This window comes from Channa argus, chromosome 13, assembly GCF_033026475.1.
Source record: "Channa argus isolate prfri chromosome 13, Channa argus male v1.0, whole genome shotgun sequence".
Classification (NCBI taxonomy): Eukaryota; Metazoa; Chordata; class Actinopteri; order Anabantiformes; family Channidae; genus Channa; species Channa argus.
Genome location: NC_090209.1, coordinates 8,274,675 through 8,297,516, shown reverse-complemented (window position 1 = coordinate 8,297,516; position 22,842 = coordinate 8,274,675). Strand labels below are relative to the sequence as shown.

The window sequence follows — 22,842 nt, the reverse complement described above, 5'->3', positions numbered from 1 at the left end:
GTTGTACATATTTACCCAAAACAAAATAAGTACAGTTCTTACAAAATTATTAATTCCTTCAAAAAGAGGCGTTTTTAATTTATAATTGTTCACAACCACAGCCAACTGCTTGCTCACAACAATTTTATTAAAAAAAAAACACTTTGAAAGAGCAATACCAAATTTATTTTGACAAATGACTGTACAGTAGGAAAATACAGGTAACAAGTAGATAAACAATATAAACTGTGCATTTTATTAGAAGAATTGTACAATAAGGGGTGGTTTACTTATTTTTAGTTTATGAACAAATTGAAAACAGATTTGCATTATTTCATTGTTCATTTAAAAAATTCCAGATCCTCCTAACACAAAGCCCACAAAAACACAAGACTTTACTTCTCTAACCACATTTTGCAGTAAAGACCTGTTGAGTGGGCCCCTTCAGAAGAGTCACTTTGATCGATCAATTCAAAATTCTTTCTGAAGATCTAAAGCAAAGAGATAAAAAGGTAATTGATTACCAAACATAAAAAGCTAAAACATTGTTTTTAAATTTATTTAATCCACCAAAACTAAAATGTACCGCTCTTTTTGAGAAGTTCTCCTTTCCAAGACTGAGCCATACCATCCAAAAACTGATCGAAGTATCTCACATACTTTGCCAGGCTTGTTCTTTTGTAATCTGTGATGAAAGGTTAGCACAAACATTTATATGGTTCGATCATAGGTTTGATAAAAACTATACTCATGTCTTATAGCAAGATTAGGCCAATGAGGACCTCTCTATGTGCTCTGTACCCCTCTGCATGTTTACTTTATTTTTTAAAAATCTAAATCCTTCCAAATTCTTGTGTGTTGACCAACTTGTAATTTGGAAACAAAAAATAATGGTAAATTGCTTGTAATCCAAAAAGCCGTCACCTCTTATCTTTCGCCTCTCTGCTGCATCCTGCTCATTGTCCTTAACGTCTTCTGGCTTGATGTCCTCTTCTGCAACAGGTCGATCCAACTCCTCACAGATGATGCTTTAAAAATGAAAAATAAAAGTTACTTCAACTCTAACTGGGGAAGACTGTGGTGCAGGAATGTAGTGCAATCATCCACTAATCTCCCACTTGGTGGTTCGATCCCTGGCTCTTCCAGCCACATGTCAAAGTGTCCCCAACTTATTTGCTCCTGGTTAGCATTGGCCAGCTGCATAGCAGCTTCCCCATGGGTGTGTGAGTGTGTGTGTGATTGTGAGTGTGAATGGGTGAATAAGAAGCAGTGTAAGGAGCTTTGAGTGCCAATAGGTAGAAAATCGCTATATAAGTGCAGACAATTTACCATACCAAGTATCTAACACCGCACACAATGGATCATGACAGATTAAATTATTGCTTACCTGATTGTAGGCACAGCAAAGGGATCAAACCTATCCAATTCTTTGAGGTCAATGGGAACGGAAATGCGTCCTGGCCAGAGTTAAAAAACAGAGGTAAAAAAATAAAAAAGACTGTCAACGATATATTCAATATGCAATGTTGATTTAATCTCAATAGATCTACTGTATAATCACCTGTTTTGGGGTGTACACTGAAGGGGCTCTTCAGCAAATGGTTCACACCTTTACTGACATTTACATCGAGCCGTGGGTAACAATACTGCAGCATGATTTCTTTCTCAAAGTACTGGCCCTTCTTGGCAGTACCCTAAAGGAAAAAGATGTTATCGTGGTAAAAAGTGACATTTGTTATTAGACCCTGTGCTGTAATGTGTAGAACACCTCTCATGTAGTATGAACTGCATTACTGACCTGTTTCCTACTGGCCTGATCCACAAGCAATTTCCAACGAGCCTCTGGTTTCTTCTCATTTTGGAAATCCTGCTGCAGTGTCTTTCTTACATGTAACATGAGTTAAGGTCAGGTCTACATTTTTCACATTTCTGCATAGTAAAAACATATGTATACAGACAATTCCATTGCATTCACATTCACATCTGACACGAAGAACATGCAGATTTTGCCACTTTCATTTTTACAGTGTGTCCATGTGATGAACATGCAGCAAAATGTGAAAAGGATATCTTCAGGCACAAGAGCCAACACCTTGTCGACAGATTCCTTGGGGCCCAGTATGTCCTGGTCCTTTAATGCATACTGGGAAAAGTATTGATCCACCACTACCAAAGACTCTCTGTGGAGATGAGAGGTACAGCTGAAGCTGCAACATCAAACTGAGGAAACAAACTCTGCAACAGTGTAGTTGCACACAAACCTCAAAGAAAAAGAAACATCAGTGAGATTCTTACTTGATAAAAGGATGAATTGGATCTGTCAGCACGACTTTCTTCACCGTCTCTTCACCTCCCTGTAAAAACACCAGTCATAAGCCCATCATATGGTTATGCTTATCAAATTTTTGAATGGGGGTAATTTTTGCATGTATGTATACTTTATGTGTGGTAAAATGCTTGATTAATTGGAATCACATAATCCAGTTCTGACCGTATGGACGGTGGGCAGCCACTCTACCAACTGCGCTACTTCTGCCCCCTATCAAAAAATCTGAATCATCCTAGAAAAGCTAAAACACTCATACCTTTACCAGGCTCAGGTATTCTGCCACAGCAGAGCGGGCAGCTACAGACAGTTTCCTGGCAGCCTCATCACACACCCAGCAATGCACTCCTCTTCTACCAGAATAAACCCATAGCAGGTGCTGGAAACCAAAGTCATCTGGAATAACATAAACCAAAATAAATGGTTATAAAAAAATTCAAAGCAACATAAGCAAATTACTGACCAGGGAAAAAAAATAATTGAGAAAACAAACCTCGAAGAGCTCTATCCAAGATACGAATGGCGATGGTCATCAGGGTCCAGCACTTAGTGCAAATGTCAGCAGCACTAAAATCAGAGTTTGTGTTATTTCAGACTATGCTGAATTACTAGCTCAATGATTGCTCAATAGTTGTTTACTCTTATTCTACATTGTAATGTTCACTGACAATCCTTTCAAAACGTAAGTAAACAATAACATAAACCATTTACCTACAACAACTTCTGACATCATCATAATCTGTCATATCGATATCAAACACCAGCTCCTTCTCCAGGGCCTGGAAGGTTCCTGACTTCACAGTGTTGTGTTGATTTGGCTGTGGGTGACAAAACATACTAGACTTTCCCTGTGTCCCTGCTCAAACAACAAGGTAGCTGCAGTAACACAAGGTCCTGTAAACAAGAGATAACAGAAACATGCAGTCTTACCCTGTGGCTGTATATTGCTCCAATATCAATTTTGTAAGGGTTCATCTTCTGCATTTCCTTCTCCAGCTCATTCTGGGTGGTGAATGACTGGTAGCGAACATAGATGTCATCTTTCAGTGTGAAGGAGAACTCCCGATTCTTAAAGTAGTTCTTCTGCACTGATGGTGTAAAAGAAACAATACAAGTCTGCTATGGTGTTTACTGTCTTAATCATAGACTAGAGACTACGCCAAGATGCTACTTTATAAAGGTACACCTAGTCTAACACAACAAGGCCTCTCTAAGTTAAACCTCCCAGTTTGAAGGTAACGTTGCTGATTTTATAGGTGTTCACTGAATTGTACCTTTACTAAGCATAACGCTGGGGTTAAAGTCGCACAAAATCCTCCAAACATTTAGATTGTTAACATGAGCTATTTGTTACTGCTCTTAATGTTTACTTCTTTACAGGCCCGTGTAATCAATGATACTCACATCCTCCATAATTTAGCCAGCGATAGTACTGGGAAAAGGGAAAGAGACGTCGGTAGTAAAGCGGTAATAAGTCCGGCAGACAAGCCGATTCATATTCTAAAGCCAGCATCACCTGGAAATCCAGAACAACTAAGCTAACGGTGTAAAATAATGTTAAAATATCGACAAGATGCTAGCTTGTCACAACTGCAGACTGATAGATCTGTGTTGTTTTACCGCGCGGGAAAACTCTCAAGAAAAGATAGGACCAATAAGACAAGGGTCACCCAGTGACGTCACCGAAGCGAGGAGCCTTCGTCACAAGTACAATGTGTTTTCTGAAATATATTTTTCTCTTACGTGGACCAGAAAAAACAAAACAAAATTATCTCTTTTGAGAAAATTCTGATCAACTCCCGCGCCCTAGAAATATGTTGACGGTATTTACTTAACCTTGTAATGTTCGTCCTACAACGAAGTAAATGGCGGAAGGGTCGTCGGGCGTAGAGAGGATCACGGGACGTGTAGTAATTTCCTTCCCCCCCGCAACAGTCACGCCTTGATCTCTTTGGTGTTTTGCGGCTAGTTCCCTCATCAGTACCTGCTAAACGTGGCATTCTTTTAATTTTACCTTTCATGTAAGCAATTCCTCAAAACACGCCCACATATCATAGAGACTTAGTGCTTCTCCAAACATGTTTGAGACTTCTGTAATATTTCTCTTAATGAAGACTAAACCATCTTTTTTAACAGGTAAATTAAAACCTTGTATACACTACTAACAAAAAGTTAAGGATCTTCAATTTTCGGGTGAAATTTCCGAATGCACCTAAAATGCTCGATAACCATTAAATGCACTCCTTTCATTATTCTATTATCACTGTAGCATGAACTTTTTGTTCTTCCCTGTTTTCAATAAAGGAGCTTAAGAGCGGAGAAAACATAATTTATTATTATAAGAAACAACAATGGGTCCTCCCCAGTAGTGTTCCACTTTTAACCTCACAGCACTTTGAGGCTATTTTCACTTTTATTAAATTAATAAATAAATAATAGCAGCAACCTGATTAACACATTCATCAGCAATTTCTACAGTTTTGCAATATTTGCAGTCATATTTTGGTACTCTTGCTGAAGTGTTGCTTTAGGCAGTTGTCTACTTTGCCCACAAGGATGCAACGATGAGTCTGCCCCACAACTATCAGCAGTTCAGGCAAGATGTTAATATAGAGCTGAGTCTAGATCTGGAATGAAACAGGTAATCCAGTTTCTGGGTGATACTGTAAATCAAAAGGGAAATGATAAACATTAAAATGTTTCACATTCTATTGCTTAGGCTTACATTTTTTTCTGACACAAATACTGGAAAGTGTTCACTAATATTTTACAGGAGAAAATTGAGATTCATCCTATTGATTGCCTGCTTTTCCATTATAAATCTTCCTGTCTCCTCATCAGCTGACCTGGAGATCTTGTTAGTGTATGAGCGGCAACATTGCAGCAACAATTATACGGATGGATGTGTTCACAGTATAAATTCTGAACACAGGTTTTTCAAACAACCCATACACAGTTGAAGCTCAGGCGACAGGTCTTTTTGTGCACTCTCCAAACAGTCTACATTAAATACCAACTCACATTTTGAGGTGCAACTTTAACTTCAAATGATGGGTCAGACAAACCACTTCAAACTCAATACTTCCTACAGACGTCTCACTGTAAAAGCGTCTCAAAAAAGCCTTAATTGTAAAACATCTGTGCAGGATGGGTTTTATTGAGAGCAGCTTGATTATTAATGTAATGCCAGAGTAACACAGCAAATGTGCACATAGTATGACAGAAAATGAAAATAAAATTAAATGCGCTCTTAGATTTTATTATAGCTGATTTTACCTTCTTACTAATTTATAACAAACCCTTTCAATAGGTCCTGCCAGCTCTGCAGCTGCTGTGTTGACGTAAGTTATCAGTTGTATTTCATTAGAAGCTGATTAGAAGTCAAGAATTGTTTAGTTTGGTTGTCACATAGGTTCCTGCCCGTTGATTCCTGCCTTTTGCCATGATATTCAATTAACAGTTTCATATCCAATGAGAGGAAACACCCAACGCTGGGCAAGTCCCAGTGGCCCCCTATATAAAGTTCATTCCACAGGTTCATGGCTGAGGACAGAAAGAGACACTGCTGTCAGGATGTTATATATGGACCAATCAGAAGACACACTGCCCCTGAATCCAAGCAATCAGACTTCAGCACATATATCTCAGTCAAAGATATATGTGGGAGATTTATACGGGAACAGAGCACACACTCACCCAAACAGAACTAGAAATTAGGAAAAACTTAAATACAATACACCTGGGGCTGTGACACAGGATCTCTCTTCCCCTACAGGGCATCCTGAGCAGCCTCTTCACCATCACTGCTCCCAACAAAATCAAATAACAACCAAATAACTACAAACTGTTTTATAATCACCTGCTGTCTCTCTGCCACTGTCTGTACCTCACAATGCACCATATCCCATACACACTAAACTTTCTATATGTTCTTTGTTATCAGTTTTGTTATCATAGTTGAATAGAATTCAAGATATTTTGTCCGAGATGTACATTGATCAACACCACTGTAACTAATGCATGTGGATTTTTTGGTAAAATGCATAGATAAATGTGTGGCTCTTTACAGGCCAGCAGCTGGTCATTTCTGTATCCCCTCAGAGAAGGTTTTTAGTTTTTATTGGCATAACATAAAAATCGGTTCTCTTGATTTGTTCTAATGAGACAGTTTGTGATCATTGAGTCCTCTCTGTTCAGACTTTGAGCTTCTGCACTGCTAAAACTTTGTGTAGTATAAATCTTTAAACATTGAAACACAGACCTGTAAACAAAACATCACTGTGGTCATCTATTTTTTTCATCTGAAAACTGTCTTTGGTTAATAACTTTCCTCATTTGACCCGACAATTACAGTAGAAGTTTTACACTGGTTTATTGAAATGTCATTTACTTTACGGTTTGGGGCATAGAGGTTGAGTTAGGCACATGCACATAAAATTAGTTACAAACAGAATACTAAGTGTGATAAACATGATAAATGTGCAGCTTGATGGGTCCCACATACAGAAGATGCCAGGTGCAACCTTCGGATGTGTGGAGTTGGAAGCAGTGCAGAACCCTGATACCTGTAGATATGACACTGATAGGTATAAAAGATGGCACAAGACTGTATTTGGGTTTAACAGAACAAACACTGGGCTCTGTCCAGCACAGTGACATTTTGTAAGATAAGATTCAGGAGAAACATAGATGAATGAATCAGGAACATGAACAAAACATACAGAAAATTTTACTGTGGTTCTGAGTAGAATAAATTAAATAAATGAATATAAATAAATGTCATATTTCACAGTGTTGTTGCTCTGTACTTTCTCAGCAATGTCCACAGGCCAGCGACCAAGCTTGTTCAGACTGAGAACAGTGACATTGATATTTCCCATGCTGTCGACAGGCTGTAGGGCATTTGCATCACTATGGAAGTAATAACAGTTTGTACACACAGTAGTTCCTGTCATTGAGTTTTAAAATGAAAATTGTTGGGAATGCAATGATATGCAGATCTGTCATTGTTCTGTTATTATTGTGCTATTTTAATATTTCCAGGCTTTTACCTGCGTAGAAAATTGCGAGGCAGCGGCCTTTGTTAATTTTTGTATCACCTCTATCTCATGACTGTGAACAAATCACATCATGGCCCTTTTCTAACTGGTGCACAGAGCATCTTTTTTGGCAGTTTTTATGGAGCAGTGAGTGGGCCAAAAAGTCAAAACATAACCTAAAATGCATGTCTTAAGTGTGGGAGGAAATCGGAGGACCCAGAGAAAACCCACACAAGCACAGGGACTGACACAGAAAGTGTCAGTCAAAGTGCAGTCAAGGTATGGAAATACACTGGAGAGCTTATATTTCAGAAGTAAACATTACTTTTAATTTGACATCATTTAAGGTCTTCTATTGTAAATTACATTTATAGTGATTTTGCACATGCTTTTATTAAGAGTTACATACATGTGAGATATATGTCGAAGTGTCTGGGCAAGACACTGAACACACAACAGCCCTTTCCCCTCCCCAGGTGTGCAGTGCCGGTCTAAGCCCAGTAGAAATTGGGGAGGGTTGCGTCAGGAAGGGCATCCGGCGTAAAAACTGTGGATGAAGTACTCAAAAACTCTTTACTGTGTAATAAAGTATTATTGCAAGAGAAGTGGATAGTCGGGCTCCTTCAGAAGAGAGGGGAACTGAGAAATCATTGGTCAATCGATCGTATTAATGTATGAATCAGCAGGGAGCGCTCTGTCACTGTATCTTACTGCTTTATATCAGAGAAAGATGGAAACGTTTAGAACACTGGTCGTTATGTTGCTTGATCGGTTTTCACATGGCAAAAAACAAAACTAAACTAAACTAAAAAAATAACAGCTCTGTCTCAATTGGATCTTCCTACCTCACTTGTAAATTGCTTTGGATTAAAGCATCTGCCAAAAAATTAAAAATGTTTCACTTTAGACCTTAGTTTTCACGCTTAATATCTCTCTCCATTTACTAAAGAGAAACATCAACTTGTTTTTCTAAATCTTACATGTTAATTTTATACTTCATCTTCTTTTTGTTCGCCCTCGGCTGCATCTCTGTATCCTGCGATACAAATTGCTCATTGATGATGTTTTGCAAATGATAAGTGCCAAAGGCTGCCTCCCCTTAAAGGCGGTTCTCTCAAATTCCCTCCTCATGTCAAAGTTGATGAAACAATAAAACGACCAGTCTTTGTTAACATTTTGTTTAAATAAAGGCACATCTGTTGTACTACCAATAATTATATTTTAACAGCTTCAGAAAGACCTTGTCTTAGCATTACAATATCCCCTTGCTTTCGGACTGTACTTTCTTTACTACGCCTTCAGAGGGCAGTGCAGTTTTAGAATGGTATTTAGCAGTTTGTCACACAAATTTTTGAAAGGAGCTCTAGAAAACATGATGTCAATAGTTATGGAAATACCTAATTATTTTTCTTGAACCTACTGGCTACGAAAACATTCATCAGTTTCAGAGATAAAGTGGAAATAATAGCACAGGATTCTATGTCAAATAGGGTTGGACATGTGTCTTTTCAGGTCAAATTTGTCCAACTTCCCAGTCTGCATTGTGTCTGCAGGTATATGCTTCTGGGTAGTTCAGACAGTCTAGTGGCACCACTAGTTTGGCTTTGCTTTCATATTTTCAGGCAGTCTCATACAGCATCGAACTGAAGTGATGCTGTTCACACTTGAGGTTGAGAGCTGTGCAGCGATAAGAGCTCTTATCAGTTATAGTACCTATGATATAAAATAACACTCACCATTCGCAGTGTTGTACTGTGCATTAAATACTAGCTTTTGTTCATCCTGTCTCATGGTGTCATTAAACCCTGTCTGCCACTGTCACTCTCCCTTTATTTCACACAAAAAGAAATTTCTGATAGAATCTATATGTCAAGACATTTTGCATCGAAACCTTTGTAACTACAGCGCTGCTCATACCCTCACTGATTGAAAGCTCAATCTTCACCTTTGTGAACTGTAGATGTGAGTTTTAAAAGAAGATAATAATGCCAGAATTTCAATACTGTATTTTTGTCCAACTAAAAGAGATATTTAAATATACACTCATTTGTGAGGGGTGACTGTGGCACAAGAGGTAGAGCAGTCATCCACCAATTCCACAGTTGTTGGTTCAATCCCCAAGACAATTATAATTAGGTAATAATACACTTAAATTATTAACTTTCATTTTACATAATTTAAAAGCTGTCAGCCCCATCATATTTGAATTATGCAAATATTTACCTTTAAGGCACAGGGGAAGTTTTTTGTTTTTTCTCTTGTTACTTGAAGAGTTTACTGTCTGTTGTCTTTCACTTTCTGAACTGTACTTTGGACTTTCCTGTGACATCACATATTGTACCTATTCTTCTTACAGACATCCACACACAAACATGCAAACACACACTCCCACAAAAGCAAATGTCAGCGTGGCAAGTTAGGTAGGGTAAAGCACAGGGTGAACACATAACTGTCAGGCATCATATGAAAACTCTAGGTTTAGATGGTCAGCAGGAGCCTATGGACCACGGTGGCCAGCATCGAAAGCTAAGCATTTAAGAGACATGGTTTATGAATCCTTTAAAAGTCATTGCTTTCTCAGATGCCATTAAGTCAGAGTGATGTCAACTTTTATCAGGAAAACCCCGGTGACTCTTTGGGCAGCAGAAAAACTCATTTAGCAACAACGCTAACATTATAAAAAAATATCATTGTGTTTGATGGTGTTGATATTGATAAAAAAAGCTCCAAAACATGGCCACTTTTTAATCTTTACTTATCCAAGCAATGTGAATGTATCCTTAAAGGATAGTTTACATGCTTATATGCTGATCTGCCTTCTTTCTGACAACTAGGTAAGTAGATTGATAACACCTATGATACCATGCTGTGTGTTAATCAGTGCGCTTTGGGGCTTGTGACAAGTATTTTTTAAATCGTAGAGTTTCCAGATCCTGTACAGTCTTGGTGCTAATTGAAGCTACTTGAATCTTGACTATTGTTTAGTTCCATAAGGGCATTTTAAACTCCCTTTTTTCAATTTGTCTGACATAAATAATGGCTAAAATTAGGAGCTGGTCTTTATTCAACAATTCAATCAAGTCAGCTTTGTTAAGGTTATACAGCTCCTTTCATTTAAAATGGCAACTCAAGGTCCCTGAACACACCTAAGAATCAGCGATATAAAAAAATACAACAGCAGGTAATCCAAATTCCAAAACCAATTATTTGGCACAAAATTTATGTTAAAGTAGAATTGAAAAAATACATAAATAGAAACAAAACATACCTACATATCCACATCTACTTACCCCGCACACAGACAAACATAGTAGTATAAGTGTTACAATCCAGAAATATACATAAGCAAGGAAAAAGGGAGTTAATCAAAAATTGCCAGAAGGTGAGTGTAATTGTTAGCATGTTATTTGTGCATGCAAGGAGCGAGAACATAAAGATAAAAGATAGATCTTTTATCTATGAAGCAGACCAGGAGGCAGGTGCAATTGATGTTCTGCTTCTGAGTTTCACGCTATACATTAATGACATCAAAGAGCCTCTGTGACATTGGAGCAGTTATTTCCAATTATGTTCTGCACAACACGCCATGCTCCATTTCCTCTTCAAATTCATTACACTCTCTAATTCACAGACAAAGCCATCTGCCATGTATTTTGTTGGCAGGCAGCCCCTTATGTTAGCTAAACATATGTACACACAGACACTCATGCATTTCATTAGAGCATTTGACCAAAATGACCAGTTCAAAATTTCTGAGGTCATGGGACATGAGCACTTCCCTCAGTATCTTGACACAAGTGTTGTGATGCTTCATGACACATGTGATGCTTTATGCCTCCTGGTTTTACTGCATGATCCACAAATACAAACTACACATACAAACAAACTGTCAAAGTCGAAAAAAACAATTCTACTAAAACAACGAGATTTTCCTGTGAGGTTTTGTGACTGTCTGTTGGCCCCATATAGCCAGAGACACATTAAGTTTTCCATTAGAGGACAAAGATCGCCCTTCACCCCCTTCCCCTTCACTCACACAGTCATTGAGTTTTTAGTATTTATTTAAGGGGGTAGTTTGGCAATATGGGAAACCACTTGTTTGCTTTGTTGCAGAGAGTTAGATATAATTATTGATGAGATGAATATTTTCACTCTTATCCTTTAAAGGTGCTGATGAGCACATTTTATTTCTGTTGGACAGAGGGACACAGATAAAACTACATGCTAACAATTGTTAGGTTTGTAAACAACAACTTATAATGTGGACCTTATAGCACTGTATGTAAGTAAAAAAACCAAATAAATTAAAACAACAACAACAACAACAACAACAACAACAACAATAATAATAATAATAATAATAATAATAATAATAATAATAATAATAATAATAATAATAATAATAATAATAATAACAACAACAACAACCACAACAACAACAACAATCTGACAGCAATCTATTTAGTGGACCGGCCTGGAGGTTTTTACACAGGGTCTTTTGGACTGAAATGTCCCCCCATGTTTATTTGTGCTCATGTTGACTCACACAAAACAGCCTGTGAATTCTCTCCAGTCTTGAAGTTTCCTGTGGATACACAGGTTTGCAGGGCAGGGAATGATTTCGGATCTCCTTTGTGGTTTCTGCTCAAATTATGAGAATTGAGCTATGAGGATGATTTAGTGAACATGTATGAATAAGACGTGGCCCTGCAGTTCACCATCCTTGTTCCGTGCACTGGCCTCCCCCTTCCCCTCCCCTCCCCCTCCTCCTCCTCCGCTGCACTGGGCTGCGCTCATTGGTTGGCGCCACAGCATAAAGCTCCGCAGTGAGCCCCTCACTGACTGCTGCGCAGTAGGACGCAGGACGCTACCGGGAACCAGGTGGATTTCATAAACTTTATCGTTATTTTGTCCACTGCTCTCTCTCCTTTGATTGTCTACTCGTGTTATTTATCTCCATCATGAAAGAAAGAAGACTTACGCAGCCTTTTGTAGCGAGGTGTAAACTGGTGCTGGTCGGTGATGTCCAATGCGGTAAAACAGCGATGTTACAAGTCTTTGCCAAGGACTGCTACCCGGAGGTACGACACGTATCTGTGTCTTCAGTGTCTGCTGCTACTTTAGGATGAAGTGTTGCGGCAAAATATTTTACATGTACATTCGTCCAACGAGTAAAAAGAAACAGTAATTTAATACTGTTTTAGAAGCTAAAGAGGTTTCTCGATAATCTGTGTAATATTTAGGGGGTTTACCTGAGTGTCAGTGTTACTTAATTAAACTTTATTGAGATCTCATTGTCGTATTTTGTAACATATTTTTATAAGCTTTGTAATAACTCATGTGGTACTTTAGTGCAACCACAATGTGTAGCAATAGGTGATGCTTTAAGCGTTTCTACTTCCAGACTTGTAATAATGTGTAAATTAAGGAATGTAGCTTCAGCGGACTGATGAACATATAGATTCATTCGTTTTAATGATCGATGAGTTTACTTAAATCTAACAATGATTTAGAAATGTAAAAGTCATATTGTCTTTTGTGTAATTATATTGCTACTACTATTAATGGTTATTTGTTTTGTGGCCTTAATGATAATATAATACATATTTTTTTACGTGTTCTCATGAAATTATTGAGACAGTGTGATTTATTCTTGATAAAGTTAATATCTTCTCAAAACTTTATTGATCAATCTCTTCCACACATATCACAGTGACAATTAAACCACAATTAACCTTTGCAAAAGAGAGAATGTGTGTGAATACACAATGATTCCAACTTTCCAACTGGCAATAATGTATAATATTTTTTCACATGGATTTTTAATTTAAAAAGACAAGTCATGCAGCAAAATAAGTCTGTCCTTGTCATTTTCTAGACTTATGTCCCTACTGTATTTGAGAACTACACAGCCTGTCTGGAGCTTGAAGACCAGCGAGTTGAGCTCAGCCTTTGGGACACATCCGGTAAGTACTCAACTTTTTTTCTTTTCTTTTTTATTCTGACAGTTTATTTTAAGGACAAGGACAAAGCTTTCTTCTCAACTCTATCTTTCTAAATCCCAATTCTAAGGTCCAGCCAAACTCTAAATGCTTTTGTGCTTTAACAATGAGTTAAGTACTTGGTAACAGTGGTGTGTTAATTGGTTGAGTTGTGGAACTTGTTTACTCTTCAAACAAACACAGCCAGCTTGGAGTCGGGTGACAATTGTAAGAGCAGCCCCCTCTAAGCCATTGTTTTGCTAGTTTTGGGTTGTTTACCCAGACATCACTGTATGTCAATCCTCTTTTAATGGAGTTAAGTATCTTTTCACTGTAGTGTGAAAGCTGTTGCCTGAAATTCAGTTTTGCATTGAGCCAAATCTAGGTTAATAAAAGAACACACAACAAAAGTGAAAAACATAGAATACCAAGTTTAGTCCCCATATATTAAAAGGGGACCCTGAGATGTATTATTAAAATAATGTTAACCCCAAAATTGTGTGATTGAGTCTGGTCTGTAGGAATACTGTTGTTATTAATGTATTATTGGAGCTTTGATCATTTCAACCATCTACTTTTGTTATTAATCTTATTTATTATTTTTTTTTGCAAAAATGACTTAATTAACTTATAGTCTGTAAAAGATAGGACACGTGTGATAATTTTAACAGATATGTGATTTGACAGGTACAGTATCTTGTACACTTTGGTGCAGACAGATGAGGGAGCTAAACTATTGAATGGTTTTTTACACTCAGTGTGAGTCCACCTGTATTCAACTTACCAGATACAGAGATGATATTCATCTGAGAATGAGATCAAATTATCAAAGATTACAAAACAGAGCAGGAAGCACAGTGGTGGAGTAGTTAGTGCTACTACCTCACAGCTAGAAGTTCCCTGGTTTGAATCCACTTTCCAGCTGTGGCCTTTCGGTGTGGAGTTTGCACGTTCTCTCCATGCCTGCATAGGTCTCTTCCCACAGTTCAAAGACATGCATGTTAGGTTAATCAGTGACTCTAAATTGCCCCTAGGTCTGAATGAGAGTGTGAATCGTTGTCAGTCTATACATGTCTTGCTGTGTTGGCCTGGAGATATACTGGCAATCTGTCCAGGGTACCCCGCCTCTCACCTTATAATAGGATAAGCTGTTACATATAGTGAATGGATGGATAAGTGAGTCATTTGCTGTTTTCTAACAAATCTTTGCTAAACAATGTCAAAACAAAAGTACTCAATATTTTCAAACTTCGTCTTAAAAGTATGAACTGTGAAAATGGGTTAAAACAGCAACCTAGTGATGTAATAACCTTAAACAGACATTATATAAACAGGATCAAAAAGGAAAGGTATGCTATGTAGATTCCTATAATAACAGTGTTGGCTGTGGTTTTGTCCTCAGGGGAAGTTGAACAGGGCCATTTGGCCTGCAAAAGGGGTTGTTTCACAGGGGAGAGAGGGGATGCCTGGTCCATGCAGGGGGTGGAAGTCACTCCAGAGAGTGGGCAGGCTTGTGTGTTTGTTTGTCTCCTGCCTTACTCTGTGTGCAACTGTGTTTGTGGACAGCCACTGTGAACAGAAGGCACAAGTGAGGGATACTGAGAAAAAATAGATGCCTGACCTCCCCACTGCCTTATGGTGTGTGCTGCCTACAAAAAGGTCTTATGTAACTGAAACCAGCACTGAACTAATGTAGGTTTGTCTATTTATCTCCCACGGAGTAAAAACTTTCTGGACAGTCACCCTTTCCAGAGGAAACATTGCATAAGTTTCATTTGCAACACACAAACATGCAGTAGCAGCCACTCCTGATTACTTTGCTATTCTCCATCTTCGATGGGTTTTAGCATCAAGAGCTTTTTTCTCGGAATGCAAAAAAATTATATTTCTTCAATTGTTTTGTGGGCCTGCTGGCTCAGCTGCAGAGCATTGAGTTGGTATTCAGAAGGCCGTGGGTTAGCATCCTACCAGACCAGGTGTGGCCCCACCCAGCCACCAGGGGCCACCTAGGTGCTGGTCACGATCCTGGATAAAATGGGAGGGTTGCGGCAGGAAGGGTATCCGGTGTAAAGATTTGTGCCAAATCGATTTACAGAACACGATCTGCTGTGGAGACCCCTGAAGGGACAAGCCAAAAGCCATTGTCATCTTCAACTGTTTGAAGTCCAAACATTTTAAGATTGGAAAACAGCAAATTGTCACAATTTACGAGGATGATTGACAGTTTTGCTTGAAAATAACTTAAAATATTTATTCAAATAATAATTTTCTAATACTTTTCAGGCTCACAGTGTCTTACTCTGAAATTGGCTGCAACAAAATTCTTTTCTCATTATTTTTTAAATTTATTTCTTTTGTTTTCAATAGATTATTTCGTGCATAAAAGTTCAAAAGTCTTTTGACTTCACACTAAAAAAGTCCCTATTAACAAATGGATTAATCCACTAAAATGATCTTTTGCAAACAAAGTGGCTCATAGGAAAAGATGTACACATTATATATTTCTGCCCTTTTATCTATCAAGCAATAAATAAACTCATGTAGAAAAAAGTCTACAAATTATTTTTTAGTTGCCTGAGCCTCCATTCTGACCAGTGTCAGTTGAAGATGAGACTTTGTGTTGTTTTCTTTCTTTGACAGCAGAAAAGGCAGTTTTAATAGTTTTAATAGACTAATGTTTGTCTGCTGAAAGGATTTGTGTGCATGTGTGTGTTTGGTTTGTGTGTCTAGGCAGGGGCCTGCTAGTGTGTGGGAGGTGGTAGGTGCGAGAAGTTGTGTCCTCTTTGAGATCTCTCTGCCTCCTCTTTCTCAAGCCTTACATCAACCTGGATAGTTATGTGACGAGTGCTCTGATTCCCACTAAAAGAAGTGTTATTGATAGACAGTCGTTGTATAAGTCGTCCTACTTTGCAGATTTAAGTCAAAGATTCAAACTGACTTTTAGTTCTGAGGAGACAAATTATTGAAGACAACATGACAAAGTTTGCTCCAGTAGAAGCTTATTAGAAGTATCTGTTCCTGTTATAATTTTATGCTCCTATATTTGAAAGGAATGCTTCTGGTGCATATTTGGACCCCAAGGACAGGAGTAGGAAATGAAATCTTAGTGTTTCTGTGTGCAGAGGTATTAAGTGGCAGAGGTAAGACAATAGAAAGCGGACATCCTCTTAGTCTTTTTTTAGCACTGAAACCTTCCTGAAGGCTTAAAAAAGTTCTAACTTTGCTGTTTAGGGAAAAAAGTAAGATATGTTTCCTTCGAACCATAATTCTCAATATAACAGAGATATTGCATTTATGTGAGAACAATCCGGGTAGACTGTGTGATTGAGGTACTGAATACGTAGTCACACCTCTGAAGTCTAAATTGGCGGTTTAGTTATTTGGGAAAGAAAACTGTTTTATTAGAAATGTAGACACTAGGTCAGCGTATCATTAAGGTCTGAGAAGAAGGAAGATTCACCTACAATTTAGATAAAAAGCAACATTAATAGCAATTCCAAAACCAACTATGGTGACATGAAAATCCAACAATGCTGTAAAATCTGATGGGCTAATGTGGCTTTGTATCTCTGTGGTCTTTGCACTTACCTCCTGAGCATCATTGTGAATGGTTAAAAGTGCTAAAGACTTTCTAAGACCTTATAAGAAGTTTAAAGTTTGATTTGATTTAAAGCTACAGCCGGTAGCATGTTAGTTTAACTTAACAGAATACCTGAGAATAGGGGGGAATGATAGTCAGGAGTACTTTTGTTGTATTTGGACAGTCAGGTTTGGTGTTTTCCCTGCATATTTCCTAAAATGTTGAAATTTTAGGAAAGAACACTATATTTTGTGTAAAGTTGAACGTTTATTCTATAAAGATCCAGAGTTTAACTTTAAGACAAGTACTCCTAGATTTGCTCACTGTAATTTGGCTTCACAGGACATCTGGTAGGTTTTTGCTCATACCAAAGTTGGGTAAATTTGCTATTAGCTAATAATGGAAGGATTTGATTGGAACAGTTTCAGCGCCTGTGACTCAGTGAGTTAGTGTACTTTTCTGGCCAAATTCATCAGTAGGAAGGCGTCCAATGGAGCGAAGTTATTTGCTCTCTTATCGGTTTGGCAGGGGTGTATGTGTGTTTGTACTGTGTGAAAGTGAGGAGGGCGATAGAACATTGTAACAGTGTCAGACCACAGAAAAAGATGCTTTGTTTCTATTTCTGCTTGAAAACAATTTGATGATGATGCTTCAAGTTGAGTGTCCAGCCTCACAAACTACGTGTTCATAAATCATAAATTTACTTTTTCTCTATTCTGTTCATTTAGGTTCTCCATACTATGATAACGTCAGGCCACTCTGCTACAGCGACTCGGATGCAGTGCTCTTATGCTTTGACATCAGCCGACCAGACACAGTAGACAGCGCACTGAAGAAGGTATAGATATTTGTAACGTGAACATGACTGGATGACAAAACTGCAGCATTATGGCTTCGATTTAGTTTATCAAATGTGTGATTACAGGAAGTGTTTGACCACAGAAGTTGTATTTGCTGCTAGTTATTCAGTTCAATGTCAGCCATGACACGTCTGTTCTATATGCGCCTGCTTTCACTTTTCACCTCAGCCCAAATTCATGTTGTACTCAATCTATTTATGCATTTATGCATTTTCAGCTTTTGCGGTGACAAGTGAAAATTGATTTAATCACTGGGTGATTCACAGGGTGAAGGAGACTGAGAGGGAGAAGCACAATTTCTTATAGTTGATGTTAAACAGCCTGGTGACACCTCTGTTTTGTTTGTCTTTGCAGTGGAAAGCAGAGATTCTGGATTTCTGCCCCAGCACACGAATCCTGCTAATAGGCTGCAAGACAGACCTGCGCACAGATGTTTGTACACGCATTGAGCTGTCCAATCAGAAACAGGCTCCCATCTCCCACGAACAGGTTTGTTCCATGAGTATTGTATTCTCCTTTTTGTGTTATTTTTTTTTCCTGTCTAGACTGGATTTTTTTACATCAGCTTCTTTGTTTAAAGCTCTTCTTGCTCATCCTGGCATTTTAGGGTTTGTCTTTGGCCAAGCAACTTGGGGCAGAGTCTTACCTGGAGTGCTCAGCTTTCACATCAGAGAAGAGCATCCACAGTGTTTTCCGTACTACGGCTCTGGCCTGCATGAACAAAATCCAAACGGCCAATAAACCCAGCCCTGTCCGCCGCCTCTCCAAGAGACTCCTTCATCTGCCCAGCAAGACAGAGCTCCTCTCCTCCAGCTTCAGTAAGGAAAAGTCCAGAAGCTGCTCCATCATGTGAAGCTTGCTGGGAACACTCTGCAAAAGTGAAAGCAAGGACATGTGAACTGTACTGTAGCTGGTTCAGCAAAGCTGCAGGGTGCACAAGGGAAAGAGAGCACAATTGACAAAGCCACTCTCTCTCCTTTGCAGCACCCTCCCCAAACTCCCTGTCAAAAACGATAGCTACTATTTAACCCCAGAATCTAAACTTTTGATCACATCACCAGCACACAGAGTGAAGAGAGACATCGTACAAAATGTTTGACATTAAACATACAGTATTTCTGATCAATTAAAATAATACCGTACAAAGACAGCATAACAGACACTCACATAAACGTTGCTGTGATAGAGCCAGCTTTCAGTATTTTTTTGTTTGGAAATTAAAGCTGACAGTGGAGAAAAGGAAAGAGGGAGAAAAGGGAGGGATTTGGCAACCAGACTGTTCATTTGCAAAGACAAGTAGGAGGATGAGTCGAGGGCACATCTAAAGGAACACAGTGACTCAACACTCACATAAGCCACAAAACAGTCCAGGGTGAACAGACGAAAACAAACTCAAAAACCTAGGTCATGAAAAGATTCCGCACGTGTTTGTCAAAAACAACAAAAAAACAAAAACAAATGTTTCCTTTACAGACAGGACAATCTGGATGGATTTATTTTAATGTACCACAAGAAGACACAACATTTGACTCATGATGTATAGTTTGAAAAAAGAGCCAAATCTGCACAAAAAGAAATGCCGTCTGTCTTCTTTCTCGTTAAAACCTGGCATCTGCATGCCTACAATGCACCACATGTATGGATTATATAGAATTGTATGTAATAATGTAGATGTGAGGAGTCAGCCTCAAACAGTGATGATGATTATGCTACAAAGGTCTGATATGAGCTCATTTCTCTCCACATCTTTGGATATCTTCCTTTTCAAACTTGGTCTTAATTTCAACCAAGACTGATTTAAATGACATCACTTGTTGCACCTTATAACATTTTCCAATTAAAATACGTTTTGCTTTAGTTACTCCCCTTTCATTGATTTGTTTTAGTAATTTATTTAATTAGTTCTCCCACTTTGCCAAATGCCTAAGTCTTGATGGTGTTATGTCAAGACTGTTTTTCCAGTTTCCCTTCCCTGTTCAGCTAAATCTGAACCAAACTTTAATCTTAACCCAGTCCTCTTACATTTCTCTTCAGTTTTTCTTTATATGGTTGAAATTAATGATTTTACTTATTAATTTCCCTACAAAGTAGGCTGCTTTTCCACCTATAAAATAGCTTTAAGTCTGTGAGTTTCTACTTGTTTGTGGCTGTCTTTGCTGTTTTTGTAGCTGTTGATATTGTTCTTGTATCCACTTGAGTCTTCCTGCATTAGCGGCTGTTGACAGCTCGGCTAATGGAGGACTTGATGATTTGTAGGTCTATGGCACCGAGAAGCCCGGCCTTCTCTGGATGCACTGTAACACTAGTAGAATTTAATGTGTTGCCTAGCAACAGTGTGAGCAGGGCTCCTGTCTCTGAGGGACGGCTCTCAGAGAGGGCGCCTCACCTTTTATTTGTAGCATTAGACCTAAGAAACAACCAAGGTGATAGCTGGAGAATTTAGGGAGCAGTGGACTGTCATATGGCTTTTAAATACTCCCTATCCTTGTGGCCATGGACAGGTTGTTGGAAACAGCATGTCATCGTAGTTGTACTGCAGTCATTATTTCAATTCTCCATCCTGTCTGGAGCACCACGCTACTTTCAACAAACTCAATTTTGTTCAACATACATTGCACTTGTCAGGGTTTGTGAAGCGTTCACAAATTTGGGATCGTTTTAAAGACAGAAATATCATAAAAAATTAATTCAGTGCATTTTCCACACTGCCCAAATACAAAGATGTGATGAATAAACAGAAAAAGAGAATCATTTTTTAATATATTAAATTTATTAGTTTATTAACCTCAAATGATAGAGTTAAAAAATTGAATGCAGCTTGGTCATTGACACACATAGAGATTGGGTGGATTCATTGATGAATAATTATTCATTTATTTACTCAATTAACTCAATTAAGGTTTAAAATCTTTGCCTTACCTCCACTTTTCTATCCTGAGGTGATAGTCTTAGCTACTGTATAGAGCAGTAGTGACTAGACTTTGCTAGTGCTGACTGAACAAACTTCTGCAGCACAGTCCACTGTCACGACAAGATGAAATGTTTGTTCTAAGGTTTTGGAACAAACATTACCATCCACAGCAAACAAGAGACTAGATTTATGACTTTTGTTCATTACATTTAAGACTTTAAATTCCTTCTTCTTTTTTTGGAGAAATCTAATTCTGTGTTTTTTTAAGACCTGCTGATCCACTTTCATTTCCCATTTCTTTCTTGCTTATATATAACAAACAGAGTTGTTTTGTTGTACATACTTTCCCCCTTTAAACTGTTTAAAAGAATGTTACTGAAGCAAAAAAATAAGTTTGTCTTAAGTTGCCAATTATTATGACTAAATTCTTTATTTGTTAACGTTATTTTCATCTTTAAGCCTTTATTTAAATAAATATGTCTGAAATTAATTTACAAGTCATTGTTTATTTTTGTGGTAAACCTACATTTATATGGATTTATTTGATTGGAAAGAAGTTCGTTTTTAAGATAAAATGTATAAATATATACTGTGCATCACTAACTTAACAACTTTGTCTCTTTGAGTCTGTTTAGTATTTTTTTTTCTTTCTTTATCTTCATGCTTGTTAGAGGACAGCCGATTGCTCCTCTCAGTGTCAGGGTTTTATCAAATGAGAGCAAGTGATTATTTGGGTAATTTTGATCAAATTCAAGGTTCCACATGAGAAATAAAGGTAGCTTTGCAGCACATAGAAGCATTTTATTTTGTCTAATGAAAAAATAATAATTCATAAAATACTTGTTCCCAGGCCAAGGGTACAGCACTTCACTTCATGCTTCTACTAATAAAGCCAGGATACAGATAACTAAAGTCTGCCTGGAAGCCTGACTGATTAACCCCGGGGCCATTAAAAAGGAGTTTAACTTGAGCAACTTGGGAAGTAAATGTGTTGGCCTTGAATAAGCTCACCAAAATGATACCACTGTGAACACATACATAAACAAAGCTAATGGGATAAGACAAAATAAAGGAGTGTGCAACTTTGTGTTTTTGTGTATATTTACTGTTCATGTGCTAAGCATGAGATCAAATGTGTAGGATACAGTTCTTGGTATTGGCTCTGACATTAAAATTAAAGATCAAAATATAACTTCATAGTGGATCATTATTTTTTGAAGAACTGACCTGCCTTACATTATGCACGTTGGTAAACAGTTTGTGGATAGGCAGTAACAGATTCATTGATTTCACAAAGAATAAAAATCTTCCAATCATGAATATTCAGAAGTTTTTTCCCAAAAGTTATTTGCAGTTGCTTTTTACAGTTTGTATCTTATGTAACCTACCATCCTTCCTGACCTCCATTACTATATTTGCTTAGTCTTCACTGATATTGGCCCTTACACAATATCCTTGCCTACGTACTGCTGTCACACTCTATCCGCTGATGATAAGACATGGATGTAGTAATTGCATGTTTGCCATTCCTGAACTATCACTGACTCCAGACCTTCTTACTCATTACCTTTGTACAATAGCTGATAACAAAGCACGTCTCAGATACGTTTCATCTGTTGTCTGCTCTGACATTGATTTGGAAATGGAATAGTGGTTTGATCATCTTTCGGATAAACGGAGCTGCCAGCCTGTCTGTCTAGATGCTCCTCTGTCTTATCTTTTCCTGCTGTCTCTCTGTTTCTCTGTCTCTCTCACACAAGATAGATGCAACACAGACATTTATCAAAAATTTACATTATGTGTCTCTGTAAATCAGATAAACCTCTGCCAAAAGGCTACTGAGCCTGTCATCCGTAGCCGGTTGCTCCAAGGCAGGATTATACTCTATGTAAATGTGGCAATACTGTCATTTAGGAAGAATGCGCCCCATTAAATGATGGTATTTAGCTTTTTGCGGCAGAAAAGCATACAAAGTCCATGTAGTCCTGCAGACAAGATTATTGAGAATAACTAAATTTCTAACCATCTGTTTTTTACTTCCAAGCACAAAAACATCTCATCTCTCTCTCTCTCTCCTTCTCTCTCTTTCTCTCTATCTTTTTCCATGTATTATCGAGAGTAGATTGTGTTTTTAGGCAACATGATGGGGACACCCTAAAGTTGTTC

General features: G+C 38.1%; 2 protein-coding genes across 3 annotated transcripts; one reads left to right on the top strand and one right to left on the bottom strand.

The window, feature by feature from the left end:
* Positions 1 to 142: 142 nt before the first annotated feature.
* On the bottom strand, positions 143 to 4,303 carry prim1 (DNA primase subunit 1). Of its 2 annotated transcripts, none has more exons than XM_067526178.1 (13): positions 4,142 to 4,303; positions 3,236 to 3,393; positions 3,017 to 3,123; positions 2,799 to 2,872; positions 2,565 to 2,701; positions 2,275 to 2,333; positions 2,050 to 2,159; positions 1,778 to 1,869; positions 1,541 to 1,673; positions 1,367 to 1,436; positions 904 to 1,007; positions 566 to 664; positions 143 to 470 (listed from the first exon to the last, which is right to left on the bottom strand). In XM_067526178.1, the coding sequence occupies exons 1-13, from the start codon at positions 4,281 to 4,283 to the stop codon at positions 451 to 453; spliced, it is 1,305 nt and encodes a 434-aa protein (XP_067382279.1). In that variant the 5' UTR covers positions 4,284 to 4,303; the 3' UTR covers positions 143 to 450. The 2 variants fall into 2 exon arrangements, with proteins under 2 accessions (XP_067382279.1, XP_067382280.1); XM_067526179.1 differs by lacking the exon at positions 4,142 to 4,303 and adding an exon at positions 3,710 to 4,098.
* A 7,872-nt stretch (positions 4,304 to 12,175) lies between these two features.
* On the top strand, positions 12,176 to 21,873 carry LOC137139977 (rho-related GTP-binding protein Rho6-like). Its single transcript, XM_067527954.1, has 5 exons — positions 12,176 to 12,425; positions 13,223 to 13,310; positions 17,634 to 17,743; positions 18,120 to 18,254; positions 18,373 to 21,873. Exons 1-5 carry the CDS (start codon positions 12,306 to 12,308, stop codon positions 18,616 to 18,618), a joined length of 699 nt encoding a protein of 232 aa, XP_067384055.1. The 5' UTR covers positions 12,176 to 12,305; the 3' UTR covers positions 18,619 to 21,873.
* Positions 21,874 to 22,842: the final 969 nt, after the last annotated feature.

Coding starts and splice junctions, on each gene's coding strand:
- prim1 (XM_067526178.1), bottom strand. CDS start 4,283: ATGAGGGAACTAGCCGCAAAACACCAAAGAGATCAAGGCGTGACTGTT. Junction 665..903: donor AGAGAGGCGAAAGATAAGAG/GTGACGGCTTTT, acceptor CTTTCATCACAG/ATTACAAAAGAACAAGCCTG. Junction 471..565: donor AGAACTTCTCAAAAAGAGCG/GTACATTTTAGT, acceptor TCTTTGCTTTAG/ATCTTCAGAAAGAATTTTGA.
- LOC137139977 (XM_067527954.1), top strand. CDS start 12,306: ATGAAAGAAAGAAGACTTACGCAGCCTTTTGTAGCGAGGTGTAAACTG. Junction 17,744..18,119: donor TAGACAGCGCACTGAAGAAG/GTATAGATATTT, acceptor TTGTCTTTGCAG/TGGAAAGCAGAGATTCTGGA. Junction 18,255..18,372: donor CTCCCATCTCCCACGAACAG/GTTTGTTCCATG, acceptor CTGGCATTTTAG/GGTTTGTCTTTGGCCAAGCA.